Source organism: Microcebus murinus, chromosome 18, assembly GCF_040939455.1.
Source record: "Microcebus murinus isolate Inina chromosome 18, M.murinus_Inina_mat1.0, whole genome shotgun sequence".
Classification (NCBI taxonomy): domain Eukaryota; kingdom Metazoa; phylum Chordata; class Mammalia; order Primates; family Cheirogaleidae; genus Microcebus; species Microcebus murinus.
Window position 1 is genome coordinate 27,295,398 of NC_134121.1, and position 14,883 is coordinate 27,310,280.

The following is a 14,883-nucleotide window of genomic DNA, read 5'->3' on the forward strand; positions in this document are numbered from 1 at the left end:
AAAAAACAAATAAAAAATAGCTGGCCATGGTAGTGCGTGCCCCGGGAGGCTGAGGAAGGAGGATTCCTTGAGCTCAGGAATTCAAGCTGCAGTGAGTTATGATTGTGCCACTGCACTCCAGCCTGGGCGATAGGGCAAGACTCTGTCTCTAAAAACAGTTTTGAAAATAAAAAAATAAAGAAAGGATGGAGAGAAACAGTTTACCTGACAATCTATGCTAAACTCATACTGAACAAAAGTAAACTGTTTTCATTATCTGTCTTCCTGACTGAGAGCAGGTTGCTGTCTTTCTCTTAGCCTCAACTCACTAATATGTAAACAGCAAGTGGAACAATGATTCCGACCTCTGGGGCTCTTCATGGGATTGGACGAGTAAATGTGTGTAAAAATAAATCGAAACATAAAGTGCTAAACAAAAGTAATACAGTGTTCTAACCCTAAGGCTCAGAGCCTAGGAAGCACACAATGTTTTTAGAAAACATTTAGAAAAAGACTCCACTAGGGTGGAGGAATTGGAAAAAGTTCTTTGAATAGACATCTTAGAAACAGGCATTCCTTTGGGGGAGACTAACTGGAAACAGGCTCGGCTTATCTTCCAACCAACCAATGAAAAAAGGGTACCCATCCTGGGTGGACCAATTAAAAGCTGGTGCTCCTCTGGGCAGATCAATGAAAAAAGATGTACAGGCATATCACTGTGTCAGGGATCTGCTGGGTGCATAGAGATGAAGAAGGGTTTCCTTGCAGATCTATGGCCCCTCTCTGAGAGTGCTGTTGTGCACATCTGTAAAAAGCATCCCTGACTGAGTCAGTGCCCTAGAGATGGGGGACTTGAAGGCTGGGTTTTGCCTTCAGAGAGCTTCCAGTCTAGCTGGGCAGACCAGTAGGAAGGTTTCCAGTCAAGGACAGAACAGACTGTGAGCCGGGCATGGTGTCATGAGCCTGTAGTCCCAGGCAGGAGGATTACTTGGGTCCAGCAGGCTAGCTTGGGCAACATAACAAGACCCTGGTTCTCTAAAAGAAACACAAAACACTTGACCAGCCTTTTAAAAAATAAAAAATAAAATAAAATAAAAAATGAAACAAACAAAAACATGTTGTGACATGGCTGCTGGTTCAAGCAAAGTCCTGCAGTGGACCTTGGGAAGGGAGATTCTGAAGGGGAGTGACATAGGGTTGCTAGATTTAGCAAATAAAAGTGCAGGACCTGCAGTTAACCTTGAATTCCAGATTAATGATGAATAATTTTTAAAAAGTGTGCTATTCAATATTTGGGACATAGTATAAATTATTCATCATTAATCTGAAATTCAAGGTTAACTGGATATCATCTATTTTATCTGGCAATCTGAGAGAGAGAGAGACAGAAAGAGAGACAGAGAAAGAGAGAGAGAGAGACAGAGAGAGAGAGAGAGTATGTGTATGTGAAGGTTACATGTATGAGATGAAATATGGTGGCTTTTTCCGAGTGGATTTTGATAGGTCAAATAGCCCTGCTTTGGGTCAGGAAGCCCCAAGGAGCCTTAGTTGGTGAGGATACTGTGGGTCAAACTGGAGTCAGACCTGGGTCTGCCAATTCTTTCTCTAGGAAGAATCTCTCCATCTCTTCTTCCCTTACATCCTATAGGTTCTCCATTTCAGCTGCACTGGGGCGAGAGGAGGAGGGGAAGCTGAGGTCCTCTGGATGGCTGAGCGTTCGGAGGAGACCGGCTTGGCCATGCAGAAAGCTGATCCTGTCTTTCTCTACAACCTAGGTTAGCCCTGGGCCTTGGACCCCTCAAACTAGTACCACTGAATGTTGACTGAATGTTTGAATGTTGACTTCCTCTGCTTTCCTTTGCTGTCCTTGGTTTGATTATTTTATCCTATCCCCACCTCTCTCTAGTCTACCTCTGCTTGTGGCCACCTTAAGATGCCACCCAGAGGTGGAAGTGCCCACAAGAATTTATGCAGAACAAAGCTTCCTCCATCCACACACCCACCCTGAGTTTCAGCCATGCTTTTTCTCAGGATGTCTCCATTTCCCAGGAAGCCAGCCTGGGTAGCAGAAGGCTCCAGTCCCCTTCCACCTCTGAAGTATACTCATGAATCCCAGAGCATCAAATTCTGTGATCTTCTTTAAAGTCCAGGGTCCTGTGAAGTCCCACAACTAACTTGCTGTGTTTTTTCACTTTCAAGGATACATCCTAAGCCAAATCACTTTGGGTAAGGGCAGGAGGAAGAAGGGCAGCTTGCTGTGTGCACACTGGGGGATGGGAGGGGAGTCTGGGGAGGAAAGGAAGATGAGAAAGGCAAGGTAGTTTATTGGAAAGGGGCTCAGTTCATAGGAAGGGCTTCCAGAGAGTGACTAGAGAATGGACTTGGGGAGCAGGGATTCTCAAAGTCTGACCTAAGATTACCCATGTACAAAACAATACTGTGGTAACAAGTCCCTATGTTAATCCAGTACCATTATTTCTTCCTCTGATGGAAGTGGATGTGGGGATGGGAATGGGTAGTTGGGGCAAATGAAAATGATTAATACTTGAGAAGTTGACATGAGCCAAGTATATGCTACGTGCTTAACATAAATCATGTCAGTGCATCTTTGCAACTCCCTTATGAGAAAGCTACTATTATAAGCATCCTTATTTGAAAGATGAGAAAACTGAGACATAGAGAGATCATATCAATTGTCCAAGGTCACAATTCTAGTAATGGAGCCAGCAATTTAAACCTGGCTGTTTTAATTCCAGATCTTGGGCTCTTGAACATTACACAATCTTGCCTCAAGTCAAATTTATAAAATGGGAGTGAGTCTTCGGTTACCTACACTCAATCACCTGGGGGCACTTGTTAAAAAGTCAGATTCCTGAGCCCTACTCCAGACCTACTGAATCACTAAATTCTAAATACCAGCGTCCAAGAGGAAGCCAGCTCTAGGTTTTCTAAGGTTCTAGTTCTCTCCTTCCTTCCCTCCCCAGCTTGGCTGAGCAGGTTCCTGACCCAGCTTGGCTGGTAGCCCTCTCCACACCTCCTCTTCAAAGAGAGCTGCTTCTCCTCCTTCTCTCTCTGTGCACTGGGGCTCGGCTCACATCCACAGTGCCTCCAGCCCTCCCCGAGTGGATAGGACTCTGTGGAGCTCATGCCAGGGCCTGGGCATGCTGCCTGCTCAGGGCAGTGTCTGGCAGCTGCCATGCCCCAGCCATTTCTCCTGCTCTGGCAGAAGGCAGCAGCAGGACCCCTGGGATCAGGCAGGATGTGTGAACCTGGACAAGGCTACTCTGGGCCTCAGTTTCTCTCTTAATAATATGAAGAACAATCAGCTTTGTCTCTGCTTCTTCCTCCTCCTCAGGAAGTGTATGGAACACAAAACAGATTTTATCAGAAGGAATTCTGAGCTCTGGAGAAAGGCACTCATTAAAAGACCAATCTCAAACAACCATAGTAACAGGAATAATATGAGGAATCATGAGAACATGACATTAGTTGGGGAGAGCTGGAGAGGAGGCTGTCTCTAGAGTCGTGAGGACTCCAGCTGTGATCATTTGGATCTGTTATTTGCCGTAGCCTCTGTGTTTTTAGCTGTGATTCGATTCCAGAAGCCCTGACTTTCTAGTAACCATCTCTGCCTCTGGAAGAGAAATTTCCTCTCTAGCACTTGCGGATGTAGTCTCAGCAGTCTGGGTTACATAAGCATACCTAGCTCTCTACCTCCCTGTACATATGCACACATGCACATGCTTCTGTGGGACTGGAAAAAGCAAGAAATTTGGAGGAAGACAAGACTCGGGTTTGAATCTTTTTTTTTTTTGGAGACACAGGGTCTCACTATGTTGTTCAGGCTGGTCTCGAACTCCTGGCCTCAAGTGATCCTCCTGCCTCGGCCTCCCAGAGTGCTGGGATTACAGGTGTGAGCCACCACATCTAGCTGGGTTTGGATCTTGACTTTTTCACACTCTTAGTAACCTTTACAAGTCCACGAACCTCTCTGAGTATCTGCCATTTTAAAATGGGAGGAAAATAATTTCTGCCTTTTCTATTATTCTATTCATGTGTTATGGGGAGCAAACTAAGAAACTGTTAAATTCTGCAAAGTGATGGATATCAGGTGTACAGACTCAAGCATGCACTCATGTATTCTGTGCACAGGTTCACACTTGAGCATGCTCACAACATCCAAATGACATACACAAGCCTGTCCCAGGGCAATCACATGAGCATCTCCTATCTAGGCAATGCTCTCTGTCTCTGAGCGGCCCCATCTCCCCTAACTCTCATCATGGTTTAGCAGGGCATTAGCCTCTTCTGGTTTGTTTTTTACTCACACCAGGACCCAGGGGACTTGCAAGGAGCACAATAAAAGCCTGGCCAATCTGGCGCTGTGCCTCACTTCCTTTCCACATAAAGGCTGTCTAACCGCTAGGCATCTGGCCTGAGAGGCCGGGCCAGGACCTGCTCAGCATCTGCTGCTTTGCTTAAAAGACCTGCTAACAGGAAAGCGTCTGGTTCCTTTCCACCCCAAACAGGAAGCGCCTGCCACTGTCGGGAGACGGGGTAGCCCGGTCATTTACAAGGATCCTCCCCTTGTGGCACTGGAGCCTCAGTGTGGTCATGCTGGGAGGCCTGCTGTCTAGGAAGGCCAGAGGAGCAGGACTTGAGGGACACCTCCACTGGGGTGGGGGTGGGCTGGTGACAATGGCTTCACCTCATCTGTGGCACTTGGCACAAAGCAGCTGTCATTCTTTCAACAAACATTCATCGCACATTTATTTTGTGCCCCATGGGAATCACAGCAAAGTCCTAGATAAGCCCTTTGAGCTTGAGAAGTTTACAGATAAGACAGCAAGACAAGTTATGCCCCTGTTTAAAAAAAAATTATTTACTCATTCATTGAATACATTTTTTTTTTCTTTTTTAAAAAATGCCTATCCCTTCAGGTACTGTGCTAGGCACTGGAGGTTCAGAAAGGAATTATGCAACCCAACTAGTGATCACATAGGCAAAGTATGCGAGCCTTGAATCATTTGCTACAACTGTGGGTTCCACAGGATTTCAAAGGGGGCAAAAATCATGGTGGCAGATCTGGTTTTACTCTGGTCCATCCAAGTAATAACCTTTGCGTGATTCCTCTCTTGCCCCCTACAGTCTATTCTTTTAAGTAGCAGCCCAAGTAATCCCGGTAAAACAGGTCAGATCATGTTGGATCATGTTGGGACTCTGCTCAAATGGCTCCCTCTAAAGGCTTCTAAGTACTCACTCCAAGTAAGTTCACAGTCTTTACAACGTCCTTACAAGGAGGCCCCGCCCCAGTGGCAGACGGGTGGGGGAAGCTAACCAGGGGATGGAGGCAACTCAGAAATTATCAACAGCGAGATGGCTCTACAAGCCACAGGTGGAGGGACAGAGGCAGGTTACTGAAGCCAGGGTCACCAATGGAAGCTGGAGCTCTGAGACACCTCCTGAGGCAGACAGGGAGGAGGAATGATAACCCTCACTCCTCTCTTTCTTTCTCTTTTCTCCCAACTAATTTCCCACCGGGTCACCCATGGGCCAATTCTAGCTGGAAGCTACTGCCTGTGGGAGTTTCTGAAGCTGAAACAAGGCAATCCTGCTCTTCCTGTGAGGACGTGAGGAATGGATCAGGGGCAAACAGGTCCTGTACCAAGACCTTCCCAGATACAATCTGTTAAGCTGATGTGTAAAATGTACCTGCTGTCTTCCCTAAATATGCAGATTGAGGCCAGGATAGTTGGGCGTAGAGGGAGGAGGATCTTGTAGCAGGAAGAATGACTGGGTGACAATTAAAGCTTGTTGTAGATAATCATTCCCAGTGGAATCATTTCCAAGCAAAAGCCTGGAAGAGAGGAGGGCACAGGAGTCAATCTGTGAGTCAGGGTGTGGCGGAGAAGGCCCATTGGAAGGAAGCTCCAGAGCCAAGCAGACCAAGGAGGAGGTCTCTCTTGCAACTTTCAGAGGTCAGGGACACTGTGAAAAGACAGTGAGCTTGATCCAAAGGCCTGTATGAACTTGCTAAAGAATCTCACCTTCCTGAGCTTCAGTGTCCTTATCTACAAAATGTGAATAACAGCAATACCTATTTCACAAGTCTGTCTAGAAGACTAAAAGAGATAATGGATATCAGAAATCAATGTCAGTCCTTTGATTAAATACCTCTGAAGTTCCCCATTGTCTTTAATTTAATGTCCAAACTCCTCCAAAAGCACACAAGGCTCTTCAGGATGTGGCTTCTGCCTACTTCTTTCATGCCACTTACCACAATTTCCCATCCCTGCAACTCCACAGACCAGCCAGACTGAATTACTGGCAATTCCCAGAACTTTGTTTTCTCCTGGTCTTTGCAAATACAGCCCTTTCTACCTGGAGCATGATGTTCCTGGTATAACCTTGCTGGCGAATTCCTGTTCTTTCTTCATAACTCAGTTTAGGAGGCACCTGCTGCAGGAAGCCTTCCTTGATACCCTCCATCCTTCATGTGGGTGAGCTGCTCTTCTTTTGTGTTTTCAGAGCACCATCTGCATCCTCGAATCCTAGCACATTCAGCAGCTGATTGAAATCACAGGTTGGTACTGTCTTGTTATGAGACTGGAGTTCCTGGAGAGCAAGGGTCATCCTTCCTATTTCAATACCTCCAGGGCCTGACACATAGTAGACTTCCAGATGTGGCAGTTGAGTGAAGAATGAATGAATAAATGGCGGTACAAACTTAAGGATCAATGATGGGCAACATTGATCTGCATTTCATTCAACATGAAATACAGGGCAACATTGATCTGTATCAATGGGCAACATTGATCTGTATTTCATTCAACATGAAATACAACATTTCTGTATTTCATTCTTAAAAAAAATTCTTAAAAAAGATTTTAAAAGACCCACCCTCTAGCTTCCTCTAGAGAGCATCTAAGAGCCCTTTCTCCCCCTGCAACCTAATTGTCTCCTGCTATTGCACATGCCTATCTCCTCCTCTGGGTTGCTTTCCTCTATCTCTTTATATATACTCGAACAGTTAAATGGCTCTTAGTCATAAAATAATTTTTATTACTTTAGTCTTGCAGCCTTGCTTGTTTGAACCTGACTAAAGGGCTCTGTGACCCTCTCTATCTAGAGTTGAGGGCACAATTATAGCTAGTATAATGAGAGATGACCTCATGCCTTTTTTCTGACCTGAAGGCATTAATTCCGAACTTACCTTTCCACCCCCATTACAACCTGCTCCTCCTCTTGTGAATGACACAGTGAATGACACCACCACTGGGCCACTTGTCTAAGCAAGGAAACCTAGAATTCACTCCAGACTCCTCTCTCTTTCTCTGCTAGCCCCTCCCACCCAAATTGATCACCAGCTCTTGTGCAGTCTACCCCTAAGGATCTCTGGAATCTCTTCACTTAACCTGCATTTATTTCCACAGCTACTACTTAAGTCCGGGGCACTATGATCTTTCACCAGCACTACTGCCTTGGCCACCTAATTGGTCTCCCTGCTTTTTTTAAGAGATGGGGTCTCGCTCTGTTGCCCAGACTGTAGTGCAGTGATGCAATCATAGCTCACTGTAGCCTTGAACTCCTGGGCTCAAGGAATCCTCCCGCCTCAGCCTCCTAAGTAGCTGGGACTACCTGCTTTTAAGCACCACTCATCTCCATGCACTCCTCACTCCACGGCCAGAAAATACAAATCTGATCTTACTGTTCTCCTTTAAACTCCTCTGATGAGTGGTTCCCATTGCCCTTAAGATAAAGCACAAACCTAATGACAAGGCTCCAGCTATTGAGCCCTCTACTTTTCAGCATCATCTCCTACCACTCTCCCACGAGAATCAATATTCCAAACATACTGAATTACTTGTTCTACAACTGGTATGGAAAGCCCTTTTGCCCACTTTTTCACGTGGTCAACTTCTCATCACCTAGGATTTAGCTCAAATGTCATGCTCTCCCAGAAAATGTCCTTGCTGGCTCTCTGAGTTGTCCCAGCCCCCTTTCCTACTATAGAACCTAGGCCCCTCTACGCTGAACAGCATGATGGTTTAAACCCACAGGCAACGGCGTCAGGCTGCCAGGCTTCAAATCCCACCTTGGCGGTTTACTGACTGTACGACCTAAGGCAAGCGAATTCTATCTTCTTATCTGCAACGTGCAGAAAAGATTTCATCAGTCCGTTGTGAGAACCAGATGAGATGATGTAAGTAAGGTGCCTAACAATCAAGAATTTGCGGTTACTATAGAGCTGAAAAGCGAAGCTCAAGGCCCCCGCCCCGCCACGTTCTTAGGGTCAGGTTCGTGTGTGATTCATCTTAACGCACACTTTTGTTCCAGTATCTTCTTGTCTTCCACTCCGCAAGGCGGTTATAACAAACCCGGAGGCGGTCAGGTACCAGAGCTGGTCACGACTTCGCGTCCCCGAGCTTTTCGACTACGAACGCCCCCAGGTGGCTCAAGCTCCCTGCAGCGAAAGCAGAGCAGACTAGGACATACCATTCGAAATTTTAGGGAAAGAAAGACCTTTTAAAACCAAATAGTCTATGTTTATAAAGTCCCTCCTCTTTCGCTTCCTAACGTCGAATTCTCTCAGACCCAATAAAGTGAGAATTAAGATTTTAAGTAGGACGCAGCGAGTGGCTTCAGCTTCCTCCCCCCATCACAGTGGTAACATTGGTACTTTCTCTTCTCAATTCCCTCTCAATAATGGTACCGTTCGCGGAGGGGAGAACAAAGTGGGACTCGGGTTCGGCGGCGGCTGGAACCAGCGCGGAATCACCCCTCCTGCCTTGGCGCCGTGGTACCGCCCGCTGCCCGCTGATTGGCTGCCGAGGCCCCGCAGTCGGCCTCAGCTCGCCGCGCCGCCCTCAATACAGCTCCGGCCGCCGCGCCGCCTGGCTGTGGTATTCCTTGTTCTCGGCGGGCTCTGGGGGCTCCGCGCCGCGGCCGTTAGTCATGTCGGGTAGGTGACTCCTTCAGCGAGCAGCGGCAGCGGCGAGAAGGGCCTGGCAGGGTTGGGCCGTCTTCCCGCCCACCGGAGGGCCCCGAGGGAGAGTCTCCGGCCCTGAGGGAGGCTTGGGTGGGGGGGGGGGGGCCGCGGCCGCCGCCATGTTGGACTGGAGGCACGCACGCTCCCAACGCTCCCTGGCTGCACACCACGGCGGGAGCGCTCCGGGCCTCCTGTCTTCTGGCCCTGTCCTTGGAAGCTGAGGAGACTGGCCGCTCCCAGGGGAGGGTGTGTGTGAGTCGGGGGGCGGAGGCCGTCTACGCCATCATAGGGGCGGGGGGAGCCGGGATCAGAGCATCAGCCTGAGAGAATCGGTGCTTCTGGTTCTCCGCTCCGCCTCATCTTTCAGCGAGGCCTCGGGCCAGTCGTCTCGTCGCCTCGTACCTCACTTTCCCCATCTGTGAAGTGGAGCTGGGCCTTCCTGACTCACCCATTCATCAGGTGGGGGCCTTGACGCTCTGGGAGCCCTTTCAAAGGACGTTGCCTTTCACGAAATCGTACTCACTGTCGTCCCCTCAGCAGTAACCACGCGGATTCGAGTTGGGGGTGTTTGCATATAATGCAGCTTCCTCTTCACTCTCCTGCCACTCGTCTCCCCCCTCCAGTTGTTTATCTTCTGAAAGGGCTTGAAAGTGAGCCTTGTCTGTTGCTGATACTCTCCTGTAGGCATAGGTGGCATTTCCCATAAAACATGCAGACTAAAAGCAAAGGCAGCCTTTCTTCCACGAAGCGGTTAAATTGGCAGAGGCTTCCCGTTGTGTGGAAGAGGAAAAGAGGCAGTGGTCTCTTTAGCAGGATCCAGTTTGGATCCTGCTAAACCAGAATAAAAAGTCAGGAACATGGATGTTCTCTTGATTTAGCAGATCTAGCTGATCACACAAGGTCCTCTATTGTCCGGCTACATCACAGGCCGAAAAGACCCAAGTATCTGTTTGCTAGAAACCATCATGAGAATTAGGTATCACTCACTTTTCTGCTGGAAAAACATTTCCTGAAGCCATATGGTTAGAATGAAACGTATGCCTTCTGACAGGCTTACGTTTTTATTAAGGGCAAACCTGTTAGTATTTAAAAGACAAAACCAAAAAACCCATTAGCCAGTCTTGCAGAAGGATAGAAATGTGTGACCAGAAGGAAGCAGCAGTCAGAGAAGATGACAGATTTGCAAGAAAGATTGGACATAAGAATGATACTTTCTTTAGATTAACATTGATATTAAGGAGGCTAGGCAGGATATTGATTTTTTGAGGGGGGGCCATTTACTTGATGTAAGAGGCTATAAACTGCACTTGCTTCTTTCAGTTTCTGCTTAATCCTTGCTTGAATAGGGAATAATTTCTTATTCCAAAGTAGACATTGGTACATCTTTTACTAGGTGCATAATTTGGGATGAAGTCTGGTAAAGCTCCACAGAAGTACATAGATGTACACCCTCAGGAGGGTTTATAATCTCCTGGATTGAAAACAATTAAAATTCCATTCTCATGGAAAAATATACCAAGTTTCAGTGAATAAGTAGTCATTAAAAACTTTTATCCTGTCTTAATTTTTAACGTAATTGATATAAAACTAGGGTTTATTTTTATAGGACTGAGTAGTTTCTGGGTGGGGAACCTGTGGCCCTGGCGCCACCTGTGGTCTTCTCAATCCTTGAGTGTGGCCTTTTGACTGAATCCAAATTTTACAGAACAAATCCTTTTAATAAAGGCGTTTACTCTGTGAAGAATCTTTAAATTACCAAGACACCCAGTATTTGTCACTTTATAGTTCGAGTTTTTTTTGAAATATCAAAATTGGCTTTCATGTGTCAAAAGGAGTATTTACTAGATGTTCGTTTCTAAATTGACAAAGCTAGACTGTTAAGTTCTTAGTCTTGGTATACTATTTATAAATTTTGTAATATGTGTGTGAAGATAATACTTTTGACTTTGTATGAAAACAGTGCTTTTTGACTTGTTCTTTGAATGTTTAAGTTAATAAACTTAACTGATTAAACTCCCCCTAACCAACTAATGCCACTAATAATTTTAGTTAAGTCCTTTAAACATTCCTTCTACACTTGTAAATTTAATCTATCAAATTGACTCAATCACTCTGAATGCCTGACAGGGCAGACTTATAAACTTAATAAGTATAAGCACTTAAGTTATCAATCAATAAATAAAAATTGTAGATATTATAAGTCAGAGTCTGATATTCAAATACTGTTTACAAATGTGCATTAACTGACATCTTTCAAATTAAAGCCACAAGTATAATATCAGTTATACATATAAAAATTATAAAATCAAGATACTGCCAAGGGTTATTTGAAAATCCTCTATCTACAAACACCAAAAAAATGTAAAAACTTAAACAGCAAACCCCCACTGCCAAAACTGAAGTAGAAACCAGCATGGTAGGTAATAGTGGTAACTTAGGGGCTATCTGGAAAGGAGGGCGTAGCCTCATTTAGAGACTTGGGTTTTATTGCCCATGTAACGAAGGACAAGAGATGAAACCTGGAGATCATTAGAGTCAGGTTCTGGGAACTGAAACTCATAAAAATCCTAGACTAACACAGAAAGGACTGTATCTTCATTGAAGGAAGGACATCTTAAAGGACTGTATCTTCAGTGAAGGAATGACCTGGAACAAAAACTTCTACCAGGATAAGAGATAACAAGGGAGCCTGGACACTGAAAAAAAATGTCTTTTCCTGAGAAATTGTAACCTGGGCCCACAATTTGGATATTCATTTAGGCTCAAGGCAACCTTATGAGAAATTAACATAAAAATTGTTCTGGGACCAGTAATACCCTTGGAATTCTGGTAAAAACAAATGAAAAATCTTTTCTGGAGGAAATTTACAGTATAGATCACAAGGAATCTCAGAAAAAAGTGTAGCAAAAAGATGAGTTCGTAGTTAAAAAAAGTTGCAGAACTTTAGGAAATGAGAGTTAATGACAGGATTAGAGTCTCTAAAAGATAGTCTGAAAGAGCATTATAGGTTTAAAATTACTAAAAACCTAAATGGAGTCAATCCTAAAACCAAGCTGTTAATGAAAAAAAACCATATAGATTTGAAAAAGAACCAAGTATAACTTCTAGAATTGGAAAAAGTGGATAAGTTTAGCAGACCTAGTGGAAGAAATATAGATATGATCGATGTAGAAGGTAGATGTGATCTTACAGAATTCAGTTCAGAAGGATAAAGAAATGAAAATGAAAGACCAAGAAACATGGGAAATAGACTGGTGCAGTGGTTCATACCTGTAATCCTAGCACTCTAGGAGGCAGAGACAGGAGGATTGCTTGAGGCTGGGAGTTCGAGGCCATCCTGAGCAAGATTGAGACCCTGTCTCTACAAAAAGTAGAAAAATTAGGCATGTGTAAGTGTCGTATGCCTGTAGTCCCAGCTACTTGAGAGGCTGAGGCATGAGGGTTGCTTGAGCCCAGGAGTTGTAGGTCACAGTGAGCTATGACAATCCACTGTACTCTAGCCCAGGCAACACCCAGTATCAAAAAAAAAAATTTTGGAAAATGGATTAGGAATTCCTTTCATACATCTAATAAAGATTTGAGAAGGAGAAAGTGGAGGAGAATCAATGGTTAAGAAGAGAGTTGAGGCCAGGTGTGGTGGCTCACATCTTTTATCCTACCACTTTAGGAGGCCCAGGTGTGAAGATCACTTGTGGCCAGGAATTTGAGACTAGCCTGGGCAAAATAGTGAGACCTTGACTCTACAAAGAAAAAAAAAAAAAAAGATAGTTGAGAATTTTCCAAAATAGATAAACATTTTGAATCAAGAAGCACTGGTTTTAAACTTGAGTCATAAATAATTTAATACCTAGACACACTGATGTGAAACTGCAGGTTATGAAACATCAATATCAAACAAAACCTACCAGAGAAAATAGGGAGCAATGGTAAGTTTGATAACATTTCTTAGAAGTTTTAAGGAGCTGGAGAATAATGAAATGATCCTGAGAGTTTAGAGGGAGAATAACCATTGACCTTGAATTTTCTACCCAGATAAACTTTCATATAGATAATATATTTGCAAAAGACTTGAGAATACCATTGTTAGTGCTGAAAGAACCAATAAAGGAAATTAAGTCTAGAAGGGAGGAGTGGGATGTAAAAAATGTAAAGGAAGGAAACATAGTTAATAAAAAGCACATATTAACTGTAGAACATTGAAGATTAAAATAATTAGATTTAGAGATTTAAAAAATAGGAGCAAAATAGGAGAAGGCCATGATTGGTATTAGAATATTAAGGTTCTTATAATACTCACTGGAGGCTGAAGGTAATTTTGAACTTTGTCAGGATTGCATGTTAAAAATTGATAAAAATTATGCATGGTGACTTAATAGAACTTGAACACAACTTCTAAAGCAGTAGGAGGAAAAAAGGGAGTAAAGAAAATCTTAATAGCAGGAGAGGAGTTGAAAGGAAAAAAGCCATAGTAAGTAGAAAGTTCCAATATAAAAGGGTAGAAATAAATAAGGGCTGGGCGCAGTGGCTAACGCCTGTAATCCTAGCACTCTGGGAGGCCCAGGTGGGCCCATAGCTCGAGGTCAGAAGTTCGAAACCAGCCTGAGCAAGAGCAATACCCCGTCTCTACTATAAATAGAAAGAAATTAATTGGTCAACTAATATATATAGAAAAAATTAGCCGGGCATGGTGGCGCATGACTGTAGTCCCAGCCACTCGGGAGGCTGAGGTAGCAGGATCGCTTGAGCCCAGGAGTTTGAGGTTGCTGTGAGCTGGCTGATGCCATGGCACTCTAGCTTGGGCAGCAAAGTGAGACTCTGTCTCAAAAAAAAAAAAAAACTAATACTAAAAGTAGTAAAACACCAGTTAAAAGACAAAGATTTTCACATTGGAAAAAAATGATCTAGCATGCTGTTCAGAAGGGATATACTGAAAACATAAGAAATATTGAAAGTAAGATGGAAAAAGATTAGCCAAGCACCCAAATCAAAAGGTGATGGTTTAGTTATATTACCAGTGAAAGTTTGGACATTTTTAGTGGTAGTGTTCATATAGTGTTAATAGGAAATTCACCAGGAAGATGTCTTTACTTCTATGTGCCTAACAATATAGTCTCAATATATAGAAAAAAAAGGGCAATTACTAGAAATTGACAAGTCTGTAGTCGAGTGGGAAGTTTTATAAAACATTCCTCTGTAATTAATAGATCAGGCAAACAGTATAAGACCAAACATTACTAAAATATGAATGATACAACTAATGAGTGTAATAATGTTATAGATGTATAGAATTCACCCCAAATTTAGGAAATATATAATTTTTTCTAGCATACAGGGGACATGTGCTAAAGGAGAAAGACAAAACAGCAAATCCTAACATACCAAGAATGTGATGTAATATTAGAAAAAACAAGAATCAAAACCCTATGCACTTGGAAATTTAAAAGCACTTCAAAATAATTCGTTGGTCCAGACACAAGGCTCAAGTGTCAAGTAATCATTGAACAGTTTGCAATGCCTTAAATAACTATTAACTAATTTTCTCTGATGAATATAAGACATCTGCACTTTACCACTCAAGTGTTTGTTTAAGGGCCAGATTTACTGGTCGATATGCTTATTTTTGTATCTTGGAATAAGCCAGCCAGCTAAAGAAGTCAGATTTCCAATTACATAGGGCTAATGTGACTGGGTTAAGGTTTAAGGACCTTAATACTTACTAGATTTGAGATAGGATCACATGACTTAGATGCTGTATACTTCTATAGTTTTGCTCGAACCTAAAGGAAATATGCTGGGATCTTATAGCTCTGTCACTGGGAGAGCCTACATTCATGCTTTGGGATATAGTTTAACCTAAAGCTTCATGTGTCCCCAAGTGTCTTGCTCATATGTTTTTTCCTCCTTGTAACCCTTTT

The 14,883-nt window shown here is 43.8% G+C and overlaps 2 protein-coding genes across 2 annotated transcripts in view; one reads left to right on the forward strand and one right to left on the reverse strand.

The window, feature by feature from the left end:
• Positions 1-2,401, reverse strand: part of NLE1 (notchless homolog 1) — a 350,374-nt gene extending 347,973 nt beyond the window's left edge. The window contains exon 1 of the mRNA XM_012790076.3: positions 2,398-2,401. The gene's annotated coding sequence lies outside the window, so the exon portion shown is untranslated. The remainder of the gene's footprint in view (positions 1-2,397) is intronic.
• Positions 2,402-8,810: 6,409 nt separating this feature from the next.
• Positions 8,811-14,883, forward strand: part of TAF15 (TATA-box binding protein associated factor 15) — a 31,419-nt gene continuing 25,346 nt past the window's right edge. The window contains exon 1 of the mRNA XM_012784856.3: positions 8,811-8,941. Coding sequence (XP_012640310.1) covers positions 8,935-8,941 — 7 coding nt within the window. The 5' untranslated portion in view covers positions 8,811-8,934. The remainder of the gene's footprint in view (positions 8,942-14,883) is intronic.